Here is a 15,833-nt window from a genome sequence, read left to right on the forward strand (position 1 = left end):
GTCCCACCCATATTATCATCTACTGTCTTTCATTCAGTGGACACACACATTATCTCTAGCGGACATTCTCGTTATCGCTATTGCTCTCCATTCAGGTCCCACCCATATCTCATCTACTGTCTTTTATTCAGTGGACACTCACATTATCTCTAGCGGACATTCACGTTATCTCTATCGTTCTCCATTCAGGTCCCACCCATATCTCATCTACTGTCTTTCATTCAGTGGACACTCACATTATCTCTAGCGGACATTCACGTTATCTCTATTGTTCTCCATTCAGGTCCCACCCATATTATCATCTACTGTCTTTCATTCAGTGGACACTCACATTATCTCTAGCGGACATTCACGTTATCTCTATTGTTCTCCATTCAGGTCCCACCCATATTATCATCTACTGTCTTTAATAATAATAATAATAATAATAAATACTACTTATAAAGCGCCTCCCAAAAATCTCGAAGCGCTGTACAGTGAAAAGAAAGTCAAAAACAGATAAACCAGGCTAAGAAACCAAAAGATGCAAACTCAAAAAGATGCGAAATACAATATACAGAAAAAAACAGCTAAGAGGATAAGACTATAGTAACCTACAAAAATAAAACAGGCTAAAAAGCAAACTAGTAACCAAATAAAAAGAAGGAACTACTGTGACAGTTAAAAACAGCTAAAAAGGTAAGTTTTCAAATCTTTCTTAAAACGGTTAAGATGAGGTGCTTCACGAAGGTCCCAAGGCAAATTGTTCCAGACTTCGGGAGCTGCAGCGCTGAAACATCTGTCTCCGTAGAATCTAGTGTTGCACCTGCGAGGACGACAAAGGAGGGTTTCGGACGACGAGCGGAGACGACGTTGTGGTGAGTAGGAAGCGACGAGGTCCGTCAGATAACTAGGGGCCATACCGTGAATAGCTTTGAAGGCAAGAAGGGCAACTTTGTAACGAATGCGAAGATGGAGGGGCAGCCAGTGCAGATCACGGAGGATTGGAGTAATATGGTCGTGCTTCTTGGAACGTGTGACAAGACGGGCGGCCGAGTTCTGAATGAGCTGAAGTTTGGAAAGTTCAGTCGATGGAATGCCGTACAGGAGGCTGTTGCAGTAGTCCAAGCGGGACGTAATGAATGCATGGACGAGTCATTCGGTAGATTTGTGGTCGAGGTATTTGGCGAGTTGTCCGATCTTGTATAATGCGAATGAAGCTGCCGAGGCGGTGTTCTTCACATGATGTTTCATGTTGAGGTTACAATCAACGATGACTCCGAGGCTCTTAGCTTTCAATACAGTGTCAACGAATGAATCATCAACTGCAATTTTAGGTGATGTTGGGAACTTCAGGAATTTAGAAGAGATATGCAGGACCTCTGTTTTAGAGTCATTGAACATTAACTTGTTCTGTATGCTCCAGGACTTAATGTCACGTATGCAGGACTCCAGACGAGATATCGAAATTTCACGGTTACCAGGACTTAAGGTAAGATACAGTTGGGTATCATCGGCGTAGGACATATAATCTATACCATGAGCGGAGACGATGTCCCCAAGTGGAGCAACATACATGGCGAAAATGGATGGTCCCAGTACGGAGCCTTGTGGCACGCCGTCATTGAGGTTACGCGGGATCGAGCGGGCTCCTCTTATATTTACAGAAAAACTGCGGCCCCTCAAATAGGATTCGAACCACTTCCGAGCTGTGGCAAGAATACCGTAGCGGTTCTGAAGACGTTCAAGTATGATGTCGTGATCAATTGTATCGAAGGCCGCAGAGAAATCCAATAAAACCAGCACAGCTTCTTGACAATGATCGACAGCTTCCAAGAGATCGTTCTGTATACGAAGCATAGCTGTCTCAGTGCTGTGGTGCTTACGGTACGCGGATTGTTTCGGAGCATGCAAACCCTCCCGTTGGAGGTAATCATTGATTTGGGCAGCGGCTGCTCGCTCTATAGTCTTAAAGATGAACTTCAGGTTCGAAATCGGACGGTAATTCTGTTGGTTGTTTTTATTCAAGTTTGTCTTCTTCAGAATGGGAACAACTTGAGCAGATTTCAAAGATTCCGGGATAACTCCAGTTGAAAGTGAGTAATTGACGATGCTCGTAATGTGTGGAAGCAGAAGATCCAAACAAGACTTTAGAACGTCCATAGGAATTGGGTCCAGAGAACAGGACGAAGAAGGCGATTTCATTATGAGCTTCCGAACTCTCTCATCGTCCACATGATCAAATGAAGTAAACGTGCTTTCACAATGAGCAGACACGTTCACAGAAATATCCGGTGGCGTAAGGTTGTCAAGTTTGTCACGGAGATTGCGGACTTTGTCATTAAAGAACGCAGCAAATTCCTCAGCAAGTGATACGTCCGAGACATGATCAGGTAAGGTATGAGAGCTAGATGGTTTGCACATGCGATCAATAAGCTGAAATAATTGCCGGTCACTGCAATTTTCGATTTGATCCCGATGATAATTTTGCTTGGCTCCGTCGAGCAAATTACGATAAAACTCACATTTCTCGAAGTACAACTGTCTGTCGATCATTGAGCCAGATTTCATCATTCTTCTTTCCAGCCTCCTTCTTTGCTGTTTAGCCTGTTGTAGCTCATCGCTATACCACGGTACGTGCGGACGGAGGGTTATTGTGCTGTGCTTCAGAGGGGCATGTTCATCCAGAAGGTGACGAAGACCGGTATCGTAGCGTTCCGCGAGATCAGAAATTGGCCCGGATGAAAGAGTCAGATCAGCAATATCCCTCTTGAACTCAGAAATATCAATTGCTTTCAAATTACGTGAGTCCGTCTCGACCTTAACAGCAGACGGTTGAGTGATATTAAGAACGCATTTAACTGGAGAGTGATCAGAGGGCATTCCAGTGAGAACAGAGACCTGGGAGACAAGTGGTGTTGTTTTCCGTGAGATGATGAGGTCCAGCGTATGACCGTGACGGTGAGTACCATTCGGTTCATCAACGTGTTGTTGGAATCCAGCTGAATCAAGCAACTCCAAGAAGAAGGCAGCATCCTGGTTTAAGGGATGATCCACATGGAAGTTAAAGTCACCAGTTATGACGATATAGCCGGGGTGTGTCGCGAGGGTCTCAAGTAGAGATGAAAATTCCTCGAAGAATAATTTACATGTCAGCTTGTTCTTTCGAGATGGTGGCGGGCGGTAAATAGTGAGAATTCTCACTGCAGATGTCCGGCTGGTGAAATTGCTGTCCATGTATTCGAATGAGCAGTAGTTATCAACAGTGTTAGCATTGACTCTGAATCCTTTATGAGATAAAAGACACACACCACCACCTTTCCTGTGCTGACGAGGACGATGTTGGATATTAAAATGAGGCAAGGCGTTTTGTAAGTCCGCTATGGTACGATCATCCCGTTGATCACCGTTCAGCCAGGATTCCGTTATCGTGAGAATATCAAACTTTTCCTCAATAATGAGATCAGTGATGGAGGATATCTTGGACTTCATCGAACCGGCGTTCCATGTGGCAAGCGACGCCTTTGGGCCAGTTTTGTTTACATCGCGTAGCGTTGGAGATAGTAAAATCCGAACAGAAGTAAGATTGTAAAAAGACACACCACGAACAGAATGTCTCCGCATTGGGTCCCTTTGAGATAAAACTGTATGAATAGGGGATTTTCTGCATTGCAGTCCACCACGACATCCCCTCTTTGTCTTCCGAGCAATGTTTAATTCTTTCAGGCGGTCCCAATCGGTTGGTGTGAATGGCCGTCGATCAATCGGATTAGCCGAGCTATTCCTTAGATTCAATAGCACGTCTCTGGTGTAAGTCAGCCTTGCCATCATGACAAGTATCATGAACACAGCACATGCGCAGTGCACTAAACAACGTGTGTTAAAGGCATGTATGTAGGCTGTATGAGAATGCACAGTATAGGCTAAGTGATAGGCTCCGTTAACTATGTCCAATAAAAATGATAAAACGATGAAATAGAATTAAAACAAATCTACCAACCTAAAATGACTGACGGCTCTCAAAAAGTACATGAACAGTACTTACAATAAGATGTTAATAGTCCGAAACGGAGTGAAAGTCCAAATGTGTGGAAAAACGAAGGGTAAGAATCACTGAAATTGCTAGCGATATGCAGCCTCGAGGGCGCACTTACATTCAGTGGACACTCACATTATCTCTAGCGGACATTCACGTTATCTCTATTGTTCTCCATTCAGGTCCCACCCATATCTCAACTACTGTCTTTCATTCAGTGGACAGTCACATTATCTCTAGCGGACATTCACGTTATCTCTATTGTTCTCCATTCAGGTCCCACCCATATCTCATCTACTGTCTTTCATTCAGTGGACACTCACATTATCTCTACTGTCTTCCATTCAGGTGCCACTGATATCCCGTCCACTGTCTTCATACAGTGAATACTCACACCATTCCTACAATCCTCAACTAATCATTCTGAACTGAAATCAAAACTACAGTAGTTTTTCTTTACTACAACAGGGTTTAACAAACTACACTATTCTACATCAAAGCTATTGTGAACCATTGACACAAACACACTTCATGCATAAAACTGTTATTGAAATCTGAATCTGGAAAAAGAAAATATATGGGCTGCCTGATAACACAGTTCTGTTAAATGTGACCTTTTTCCTTTGCATGGTTGTAATTATCTGAGAGGTTGTATGTAAAATAAACAACTGGAGTAAAATGACACATGTAGTGTGACTTGATTCCATTTGCTAATGCTATGAAACAGACAATAATCAACTGTAAATACAATACAATTAATTTGGGAATATCAGATACTACAGATTTCAGATACCACAGATTGTTATTGAAGGGAAGTGTGACAACTGCTGGATAGCTGCAGTTGCTATGTCTGTCAACAGGTTCCATACCATGTTAAGCTGGCTTATTATTAGTGCTACCTAGAAGTTGCAAGCCAAACATGAATGCTGGCATGTATGCATACCTGCAGTTGCTTCAAGTATTAAGCATGAAGGTTACATACAACTTATCATTAGTATTTTACAGGCTTCTCTATGTTAATATCAACCCCAAGCCCGCACACAAAAATATGTTCCCAAAGCCTTCAAACCTAGTTTCTATTGCTGAGTTACTAATGCAGCAGTTTCTTTCATCCTTCTGTAATTTTAATATCACTGATCCCTATTCTCTGCGTAATATGGACAGTAGCAAAGCCAGCCAATAATTTGACCTATGACTGTTCAGGGATCCTATGTATTGCATCAATTTAAAAAATAGTTCAGATTTATATTATTACTCGAATCAGAACGTCTCACAGTGATTTCTTTGTAAAAAACATTAATATCGTTGAACTTAACTATTTTTACTAGTGATTCAACATAAATTTGATGGAAATAGAGGGAACAATTCAACAAAACATCAACTAGAACTTCTGAATTCTTTATTTGGAGTCTGTAATAACTTAAAGGCTTCATAGCCTAACTTTTAGTAAAGATATAGAGCCGTTTTCAGTACCCTTTACCCATCTCTATGTAGAGTCACATTACACTACACAAAACAAATTTTTAGTCTTACAATTATGGTTGTGACATCACAGAGTTACTTGTTCAGACTGCACCTAATATTGTGAAGGTCTCTTTTTCTAAGCCCTGCTTAAGAAAAACTTTTCCTGGCCATTAAAGCATACAAATATAACAGACCATTACCTGAATTTATGCTGTACATACTGTTAAATAATAAGTACTGTGACTGGTGATGTTAGATTGGGTATAATAAACTTGGTAAAGAGATTTATCACAGCTAATAGCCAGCATCAATTGAAGTGCAAGAACCATCAGCCTTACCTTAAATTCCTTGAAATTGAATTGTGAATGTGCTGTGTTATTGCACAAACATTGAACCCAAAACAAGTTTCAATCATTCCTATGAATTGTGTATGACAAAAACCTTTTCCTGGGCTTTCCTGAAGTCACATTTTCACACCTGTACGTAGCACTTCAGCAATTATACAGAATTCTAATGGGTTTCTGGTTAATGTAAATTGCTTGAGGCAGCTATGATGTCACAACCAATCAATGCTTAAAATTTGGGGCTTGTGGTTACTTTCAAAATAAATTTTCTATCAACCTGTAAATTATGTGAGTATATCTGGATTGTATTTTGGGGTTATCTATGACTAGTTTCAAAGACGATTCTTATGGCATTGCATCTGACTGAGTTATCTCTTTCAGTGGCCACCTGAACAAAATGTTAACAAGTAGTGAGCTAGGAGAATAGAAGAAGTTAAACCACAGCTAATCTTTGTCTATCAATTAATGTGTCTGAAATGGCACACAATACATTTCAGCACATTGACTTTTCTAACCATTCTTACACAGATTAGCAATACCAGTTAGACCTACACTGGAATCATTCTTCCATAATGTGTCTTGAATCTTTGTCCATCATGTGTCAAGTGTATACTCTTGTATAACATGAACAATAATCAAAAAGTAATTGTTAGTATATGATGGTTGTATATACAACGTAAGAGTAAACACTTGTTAGTGTATTCAATATTTACTATTTATTTGTGTTAGAATGATAAGTTACATGAATTTGTATTTTGTCCATGATTACATTCATATCCCTTGTCACTCTTATGTTATACATTACCATACATTTGAGGGCATGTTCAATGTTCCTCACCTACTGAATTCTCTTTCAGCTAGCCTCTTCTTTGTATCTTCAACAGTCTGTACTTCAGTTCTTCCACTGGGAACAAAACAAAATACACAACATTGCTTCAGCCTTACTGAAAATTACTACATACTTCTCTTCTGGCACACGAGGTAAATTGAAAGCATGCAGCATATTTCTGCAACTGAATCGATATTGCATACATTGACAATATGTATATATCTACAACACTAGGGACAGTGAAAGTATACTGCATACTTCTGCCACATGAGGGAAATTGAAAGCATGCAGCATATTTCTGCAACTGAATCGATATTGCATACATCGACAATATGTATATATCAACAACACTAGGGACAGTGAAAGTTTACTGCATACTTCTGCCACATGAGGTAAATTGAAAGCATGCAGCATATTTCTGCAACTGAATCGATATTGCATACATTGACAATATGTATATATCAACAACACTAGGGAAAGTGAAAGTATACTGCATACTTCTGGCACATGAGGGAAATTGAAAGCATGATGCATACTTCTGCAAATGAATCGATATAGCATACATTGACATTTTGTATATATCTACAACACTAGGGACAGTGAAAGTATACTGCATACTTCTGGCACATGAGGGAAATTGAAAGCATGATGCATACTTCTGCAACTGAATCGATATTGCATACATTGACAATATGTATATATCTACAACACTAGGGGCAGTGAAAGTATACTGCATACTTCTGGCACATGAGGGAAATTGAAAGCATGATGCATACTTCTGCAAATGAATCGATATTGCATACATTGACAATATGTATATATCTACAACACTAGGGACAGTGAAAGTATACTGCATACTTCTGCCACATGAGGGAAATTGAAAGCATGCTGCATACTTCTGCAAATGAATCGATATTGCATACATTGACAATATGTATAGATCTACAACACTAGGGACAGTGAAAGTATACTGCATACTTCTGCCACATGAGGGAAATTGAAAGCATGCTGCAAACTTCTGCATCATAAGGAACAATGAACGTATGTTGCATACATCTGCAACAGGAGGGGCATTAAAAGCATCAGGCCAGTTGTTTTACAATTGCACTGCTGCATGACATACCGTGGAAAAATCCTCATTTACTATTAACATATTATGAACAGAATACCCTACCAGTTGCATCTGTTGAGTAAATAATAAAAGGAGGGAGCAGAAGAAAGGACAAGCTGCAAATTAAGGGGCAATGTATATGTTATATTATCTTCCAATAGAGAGCAAGTTCAATATGACATCCCTTTGAGGTAATCAAGTAGTGGGAGCAGGTTTAAGTCATAAAATACTAAGTTTTAGCAACTATTTTTGACACTCATTCTTTTTATTTTGAGCATCAAAAGCTGTATGTGTGCTAGATTTACACATATCCTGAAGTGTACCAATGCTAGGTGTCTGCTAAAAAACATGCTGTAGGGAACTGCTACACTCCAGCACACAGCTAGATTTTCACATTACTTCCCAGGTTCCCAATATATCTCAATTCCATTGCCTTCACCACTTGATCACAAGCCCCAAGTAAGGTCCTAGCTGGCCAAGGTAAATTAAGGGTACTGCTGGCAGTGAAATCTATAATGTTTTACACAATATTTTCTGTAGTTAGGATAAACAATCACCAGGAAATGACTGCAAGGATAAATGTGAATCATGCTTTCCACAAATAGATTTCTATTTTACACACTTCTATTACTTCCTCTTTCAATTCTGCTCAGACACAAGAGATTACGATTCTTTTATAAAGTTACTGGAAACAAGTGAATATTGATTCTACATGCAAAATAAGTATATAATTCATAGGAATTGTTGGCATGACAAGTATGAATTACTTCAATTTTGACCTAAGACTAATCCATGCCATATCACTGTAGTTGCAAAGGAAATCCTACATTGTGTGGCCTTATTTGACAAAATGACACACCAATTGAACATTGGCTTGAGAAACCATAAAACCATGAGGCCAGATTTATATTTTAAATTTGTTGGATGAACAATCCCATATTAATTCTTAGATGTCTATAGTGTATACCTTTATAGAAATCCCTTATTAATCCCTACATGTCTGTAGTGTAAACATATATAGAAATCCCTTATTAATCCCTAGATGTCTATAGTGTATACCTACATAAAAATTCCTTATTAATTCCTAGATGTTTATAGTGTATACCTATATAGAAATCCCTTATTAATTCCTAGATGTTTATAGTGTATACCTATATAGAAATCCCTTATTAATTCCTAGATGTCTATAGTGTTTACTTATATAGAAATCCCTTATTAAATCCTAGATGTTTATAGTGTATACCTATATAGAAATCCCTTATTAATTCCTAGATGTTTATAGTGTATACCTATATAGAAATCCCTTATTAATTCCTAGATATCTATAGTGTTTACTTATATAGAAATCCCTTATTAATCCTTGATGTTTATAGTGTATACCTATATCTGAACTTTGATCCCAGTTGAAAGAAGTTTCGTTTCCCTGCTGGTTGCTGTGGTTCCACCAATCTGAAAAATGTATGATGTTCTACACAGGATTTCCAAAGATTCTTGCAGGCTCTGTAGCTGGCCATGTTGAATCCAATAACAAGGTCCCTGGTATCTTTCTGTAAGACAAAAAGTTAAACTTTGAAAATTGTTGTAAGCGGGCAAATTGGAGCACATTTTCCCTTTCAGTCATAAAAACTTTCAATCAACCTACAGCTAAAATGAACCTTAAAAGTTTCTTTCGGCAAAATATTTCACAGCCAAGGTATGTTCTGTTCATGTGTGAATGTCTGTGGAGTCTTGTTAATGTACTTTCTTTTACATAACCAAGATATCTCGCTGAGAGCAAAGGCAGTCTTCTCTGGTATTTCAAACAATTTTATGATCAAATACATTAGCAAGAAACCAAACTCAATAGCCAATAGGGATGCTTATGGAGCAATACATGTCAGAGTTTCTACAATACAAAGTTAGGTGTGAACGTGAGAACAGGCACGCCACTGCAGTGTAAATGTTTATTTCATAATATGATAATGCATTGCATTATGAGCTATTAACTGTTGGATAATGTGGTCTGGGACAAATTCAGGAAGACAACTATTTGTTTTCTTTTGTATATTGCTACAGACATGCTAAGGGAGTTAACAACAATTTTTATCCCTTTTATGTTGGGTGGGAAGAAGTTAATATCAGCATTAACAAGAAGATTTAACTAGACACATCCTGCAAAGAGATAGTTCAAACAGCAATTAAAAGAGTTGTTCCTTGAAAATGTTTCAAAACATCAAAATGAAATTATTGACTGCCTCACTTATAAGTGAACATTAGGTGTAATGAAAGACTTTATAAGATGAAAATCAAATAACCTGACCAGGTCAAGTGACCAGGTCCTTTTACTTGCCAGACAATCCTACTTGCCCTCCTTGGAATTTAACTGGAAACAGTTTACAGTATTTCTTTTTTGAGGGTAACTCTGTAAGCCTTAACCTAATTTCCCAAAGGCCCTTTTTTTAAATATTGAATAAAAAAATTGCATCAAAAAAAAAGTAACAGAAAAAAAATTAATAATATACATTGTGTTTTAGCCAGAAGCTAGTTCTCTTCTATAGACAACTGTAAAAGTTGAATGAGTTATAAGGCAGTAGCCATGTTTGTCAGTATCATGTTAGTTCATAAGTTTATTGTCAGGCTAGTGATATTTAAATTTGGATGTGCAGTATTTATGTATTTCTTCATTTCAATTCAGCTAATGCAGGTACCTGCTCATCATTAATACAAGTTAGGTCATGATATTAACTTTCAGAACTATCTCTGCCATCACTTACCCTAATCCGATATGCACTGCATGTTCTAAATCTGCCACTTATCATGCATAAATTGTTGATAAACTATTATGCCACTTATCTGCTTGTTTAGCATCTTTTAGGGTCAGAATTAACTTTTTATTTTCGAGGGCTCTTTTGAGAAAATTAAAGTGAAGGTTTTTTTGTAGTTTTCTGAGGCTCTTTCTTCCATGTGCTCTATAGAATAGCAGCAGGCCTTATGTATCTACTTAGAACTAGCGTCTATTCCTAAACACAGTCTATAATGAAGTATCACGCTTTACTTTGGTAACTAGAATAAGCTCAGTTACCCTAGCTTAATTGCCAAGCATGTGAGCAAGTAACTAAACTCTACACATGCACACACCTTAATGTTGCTGACTTGGAGTAGCATTGGGACTCCTTTGACATTCATCACAATGACCCAAAAACAGAAGATTATTCAGAAGAATGCCAATAGTATGGAGTTTCATTGGCCTAACTGCTTCAACACTAAAATACAATAGTGACAAAAGCTTGTGATTTGATGCATAGTTTTCTCCTATTACTGTATATATGCATTATACAACTTCTCAAATACTATTCATTGGTAAGGCCAACAATTGCTCACATTTCTTTGAATTAAGTTCTGAAACAGCAGCAGAATACACATGCCCCTACAGCCTGAAGCAAAAGAATAAACCAAAGTTGTTTGCAAACTTTGTTATTGAAAACTGTCACAGGATGCATACCAATGTAGTTTCACTTGGGAAAGCCTTCACTGAGAGAACACAAGGAAATCACCTGCTTGTATCTACAAAAAATAGCCAGAATTCCCCTACCTTTTCAACAAGGTGGAACCTGGATATTCAGAGTTTCAGCTAAATAAATTCAATAATGTAGTAACTATTTTTACCGTCTCAGTAATAACGCTTTTATATCACCTGGTAAGCTTTGAGGTGGTAAGCCTTTACTTTGACATACACTAAAGATGGTAGGATAGTTCATCTGTTAATATGAGCAATTGAAGAAAAACTTTTCATGTCAGAAGAATAATATTTGTTAGAATGTTGTACAATATACCATTCCTTCTGAGTTTTTTAAAGATATTTCTTGCCTATTTGATATGTTTTTATTCGCAAGAAACTCAGGTTCTCACTCGAATCACTGTTTATGTATGGACAAGTCTTCGTCACACTTGATCTAAGAACAGTTGAAATGGAGAAACCATTGTGTGGGAGCATTATCATTCAGGGAAAATGAACAAAAAGGTTTACAACCTTAATTGACCAGAAATGATGCAAAAATTATTGTTTAGCTTACTACCTGTGTTGTATTAGCTGTGTAAACTGTTATTCATTTTCCACATATTGGCATAAAATACGCTAATCGATGGCCTTGCTCGTTTCTATCCCAGTTGTGTCAATGAATTTCGTCGCGATGGTTTCTTTCCATACAATAAAATCTAATACCAGCATCATGTACTCATGAGGTAGATCCACATACCACGAATGAACTTCATCAAACCGTTGAGTTTTGGAGTTGTCTTTACAAGAGATTTCAGACTTTGACCACAAATGACAAGTGACCTCCGAAAGAACAGAAGGATTCTTGTACTAAGTAATGTGGATAGACATATCAAGAATGAATAATCCCGAGGGTCACAACACACAGGAAGAAGTTTGCTTTGGCAAATGAATAATGCTAGAAAAAAGTGTCTTAGTGACAAAATGTTACAAATGGAAGTATTCAACATTAAAAGTTGTTGGTATAAAATAGCAGTATCCGGCATGTAACATGCAAATTACTTTTCTCAAGAAAAACTTTTAATATTGTCACATTTTGCCATCTACTGACCTCACTGTTAAAGGAAATTGACATTCACAGGTACACAAATACTTCACCGCATCCAGAACAGTCCACTCACTTCGACCAGACTGTACTTTTCTTTCAACAAATCTCACCTGTTCTCTTTTCTGTTGAAGGAAAAATTGCTTTCTCTTGAAAGATATCTTGACTATGCTTGCCCACGGGAAGAGCTTTATCTTGACAAGTCCTTGAAATATGATGAGCCCCAAAGATGTCACTCCTACCTGAATCTCTATGGCATGTTGGTCCTAATGGAGAAAAGACAATCTAACATAAAACATGGAGTGACAGATGGAAACAGAAAAAAAGTGCAAATAAATTAGAGTAAACGGTAAACATCAACTCATTATAATTTATAAATATTAGCAAGTACAGCTGCAATATCAAACTCATTTCAAAGTGACAATAAGCAAGTGATGCCTGACCTTCATTTATGGAATATGGTTACTGCTCTGAGGTAATGTACATACATACTGAGTATGAGGTTCAACCACGGTGCGCTTTTGGAAAGACCCTACCATCAATCTTTCATCAAGTTTTGCCCCTTTCCCTCGAGTGACTTCTGATCTACACCAAAATTATACCTTGTTCATGTACTTAGAGTGACATTAAAAGCTCAAGCCATCATTTATCCTGTGGTTATACAGTTAGCATGGTTTCAAATTTATCATAAAGTGAGCTGCACTTTCTCTCTCCACTAAATATCTTGTTGAAGTTTAATAACACTTCCAATCTTGTCCACATAGACCTACATAATTAGATAGATGCTGACTTCTGATCTGATAGATCAGACTTTGGCCAACATTGATCATTTGATAGATACTGTCCTAGGTCAGACTTTGGACTAAATTGGTTATTTGGTAGACGCTACCCCGGGTAAGACTTTGGACTACATCGGTTATGGGATAGCTGCTGTCCTGGACTACATTGATTAATAGATAGCCGCTGTCCTGGACTACATTGGTTATTAGATAGCCGCTGTCCTGAACTATATCGGTTATAAGATAGATAGCCACTGTCCTGGACTACATCGGTTATTTGATAGACGCTGTCCTGGACTACATTGGTTATTTGATAGACGCTGTCCTGGACTACATAGGGTTTATTTGATAGACGCTATCCCGGGGTGAGACTTTGGACTACATCGGTTATTTGATAGACGCTGTCCTGGACTACATTGGTTATTTGATAGACGCTGTCCTGGACTACATAGGGTTTATTTGATAGACGCTATCCCGGGGTGAGACTTTGGACTACATCGGTTATTTGATAGACGCTGTCCTGGACTACATTGGTTATTTGATAGACGCTGTCCTGGACTACATCAGTTATAAGATAGATAGCCGCTGTCCTGGACTACATCGGTTATTTGATAGACGCTGTCCTGGACTACATTGGTTATTTGATAGAGGCTGTCCTGGACTACATCGATTATAAGATAGATAGCCGCTGTCCTGGACTACATCTGTTATTTGATAGCCGCTGTCCTGGACTACATCAGTTATTTGATAGACGCTGTCCTGGACTACATCGGTTATTTGATAGATGCTGTCCTGGACTACATCGGTTATTTTGATAGACGCTGTCCTGGACTACATCGGTTATAAGATAGATAGACGCTGTCCTAGACTACATCGGTTATTTGATAGACGCTGTCCTGAACTACATCGGTTATAAGATAGATAGCCGCTGTCCTGGACTACATCGGTTATTTGATAGACGCTGTCCTGGACTACATTGGTTATTTGATAGACGCTGTCCTGGACTACATAGGGTTTATTTGATAGACGCTATCCCGGGGTGAGACTTTGGACTACATCGGTTATTTGATAGACGCTGTCCTGGACTACATCCCACTATTTGATATGTGCTGTCCCAGGTGAGACTTTGGACTACATAGATTATTTGATAGATGCTGATCTGACCTGAGCCAGCCTTCATAGTCAAATACCGTGAACAGAGTTCAACCAAGCTGGCCTCTTGTGTTTAAAAGGTTCAAGATATTTTGCTCAGTTCATCTCCTGTAAACGTAGACCTTCCTCCAGATTTTGTACTCACCAAGGGAAATGTTTGCACACATATTGTGTTAAATATATTCTAGTCATTTCCAGTTTTCTTTTTTAACCAGTAAATCATAGACACATATGCTTTGGAGCAGTGTTGTTGTGTAATTATTTGGCTTACCCACAGAAAAATTGAAAATGCTCAGAACATTTATGTTAAGCACATAACAGCAAGTATATTTGCAGCATTTGCTTTAAAGACAACACTTTATTTAGAGACTGCTCCATAGATCCATCAATAGGGTATAATTTAACCTAACTAAAATTTACTCCTTTTCAGTCCTAGGTTACAACATTCTTTAAAGTTTAGATGAAAGACTTTTACTGACCCTTGCAAGGTGAAGGTCAATGCCGTACATCTCCAGATCCCTGGCTAGGTTGAGGTACTCCAATTCAGCTTCTGAGGGTAATAAGCCACTGTTTGGAAGCAAAGTTGAAAAGCAAATACATTGATTTTACTTTTGATCTTGTACAAAAAGCAAATAATTTAAGCAGTGTAATTCTTGAAAAAGAGGCACCATTTCAACAAATTACCATGGTACTGAGGATAAATACATACTCCGGTCAATAGGGATAGAGTAAGCACATACATACTCTCCCAAATGACCATGGTTCTGAGGACTAATACACATTCTGGTCCAGAAGGGAAATATATAAGGACACATATACTCTCCCACATAACCATGGTTCTAAGGGTTAATACATAATCTGGTCAATAGGAGAAAAAGTACAAGAACACACATACTCTCCCAAATGACCATGGTTCTGAGGATTGATGAGTATCTGGTCACTAGGGACAAGATACAAGAACACACATAATCTCCAAAATCACCATGGTTTTGAGGTTTAATGAGTATTCCTGTCACTAGGGAAACAGTATATACAGACACACATACTCTCCCACATAACCTTGGTTCTTAGGATAAACATAATCTGGTAGATAGAGGGGAAAGTATAAGGACACACATACTCTCTCAAATAACCATGGTCTAAGGATTAATAAATATTCTGGTCAATAGGAGAAAAAAGTACAAGAACACACATACTCTCCCAAATGACCATGGTTCTGAGGATTAATGAGCATCTGGTCACTAGGGACAAGGTAAAAGAACACACATACTCTCCCAAATGACCATGGTTCTGAGGATTAATGAGTATTCCGGCCACTAAGGAAAAGGTATAAGAACACACATAGTCTCCCAAATGACCCTGGTTTGGATTTTTTATGCATATTCCTGTCCATAGGGAAAGAGTACAAGAACACACATACTCTCACTGGGCAGTCCATAAATAGCCACATCAAAATACAAAACAAGATGTTTCATTTGAAGGTTGCTGTGCAGATGTGCACTAGAATATATTATTTGGAATCTTGTTCTCTAAGTTGACTTTGGCTTTACTGAAATATG

At 38.3% G+C, this 15,833-nt stretch overlaps 1 protein-coding gene across 4 annotated transcripts in view; it reads right to left on the reverse strand.

Moving 5' to 3' along the window:
- LOC139958378 (tyrosine-protein phosphatase non-receptor type 4-like) overlaps positions 1-15,833 on the reverse strand; it is a 94,573-nt gene that overhangs the window by 47,747 nt on the left and 30,993 nt on the right. For all 4 annotated transcript variants that reach the window (XM_071955397.1, XM_071955395.1, XM_071955394.1 and 1 more), the window contains exons 8-11: positions 14,754-14,841; positions 12,457-12,609; positions 9,144-9,310; positions 6,662-6,727 (exon numbers count right to left, since the gene is read on the reverse strand). In XM_071955397.1, the coding sequence (XP_071811498.1) occupies positions 6,662-6,727; positions 9,144-9,310; positions 12,457-12,609; positions 14,754-14,841 (474 nt within the window). The remainder of the gene's footprint in view (positions 1-6,661; positions 6,728-9,143; positions 9,311-12,456; positions 12,610-14,753; positions 14,842-15,833) is intronic.

The sequence above is a fragment of the Apostichopus japonicus genome, chromosome 18, assembly GCF_037975245.1.
Source record: "Apostichopus japonicus isolate 1M-3 chromosome 18, ASM3797524v1, whole genome shotgun sequence".
NCBI classification, from domain to species: Eukaryota; Metazoa; Echinodermata; class Holothuroidea; order Aspidochirotida; family Stichopodidae; genus Apostichopus; species Apostichopus japonicus.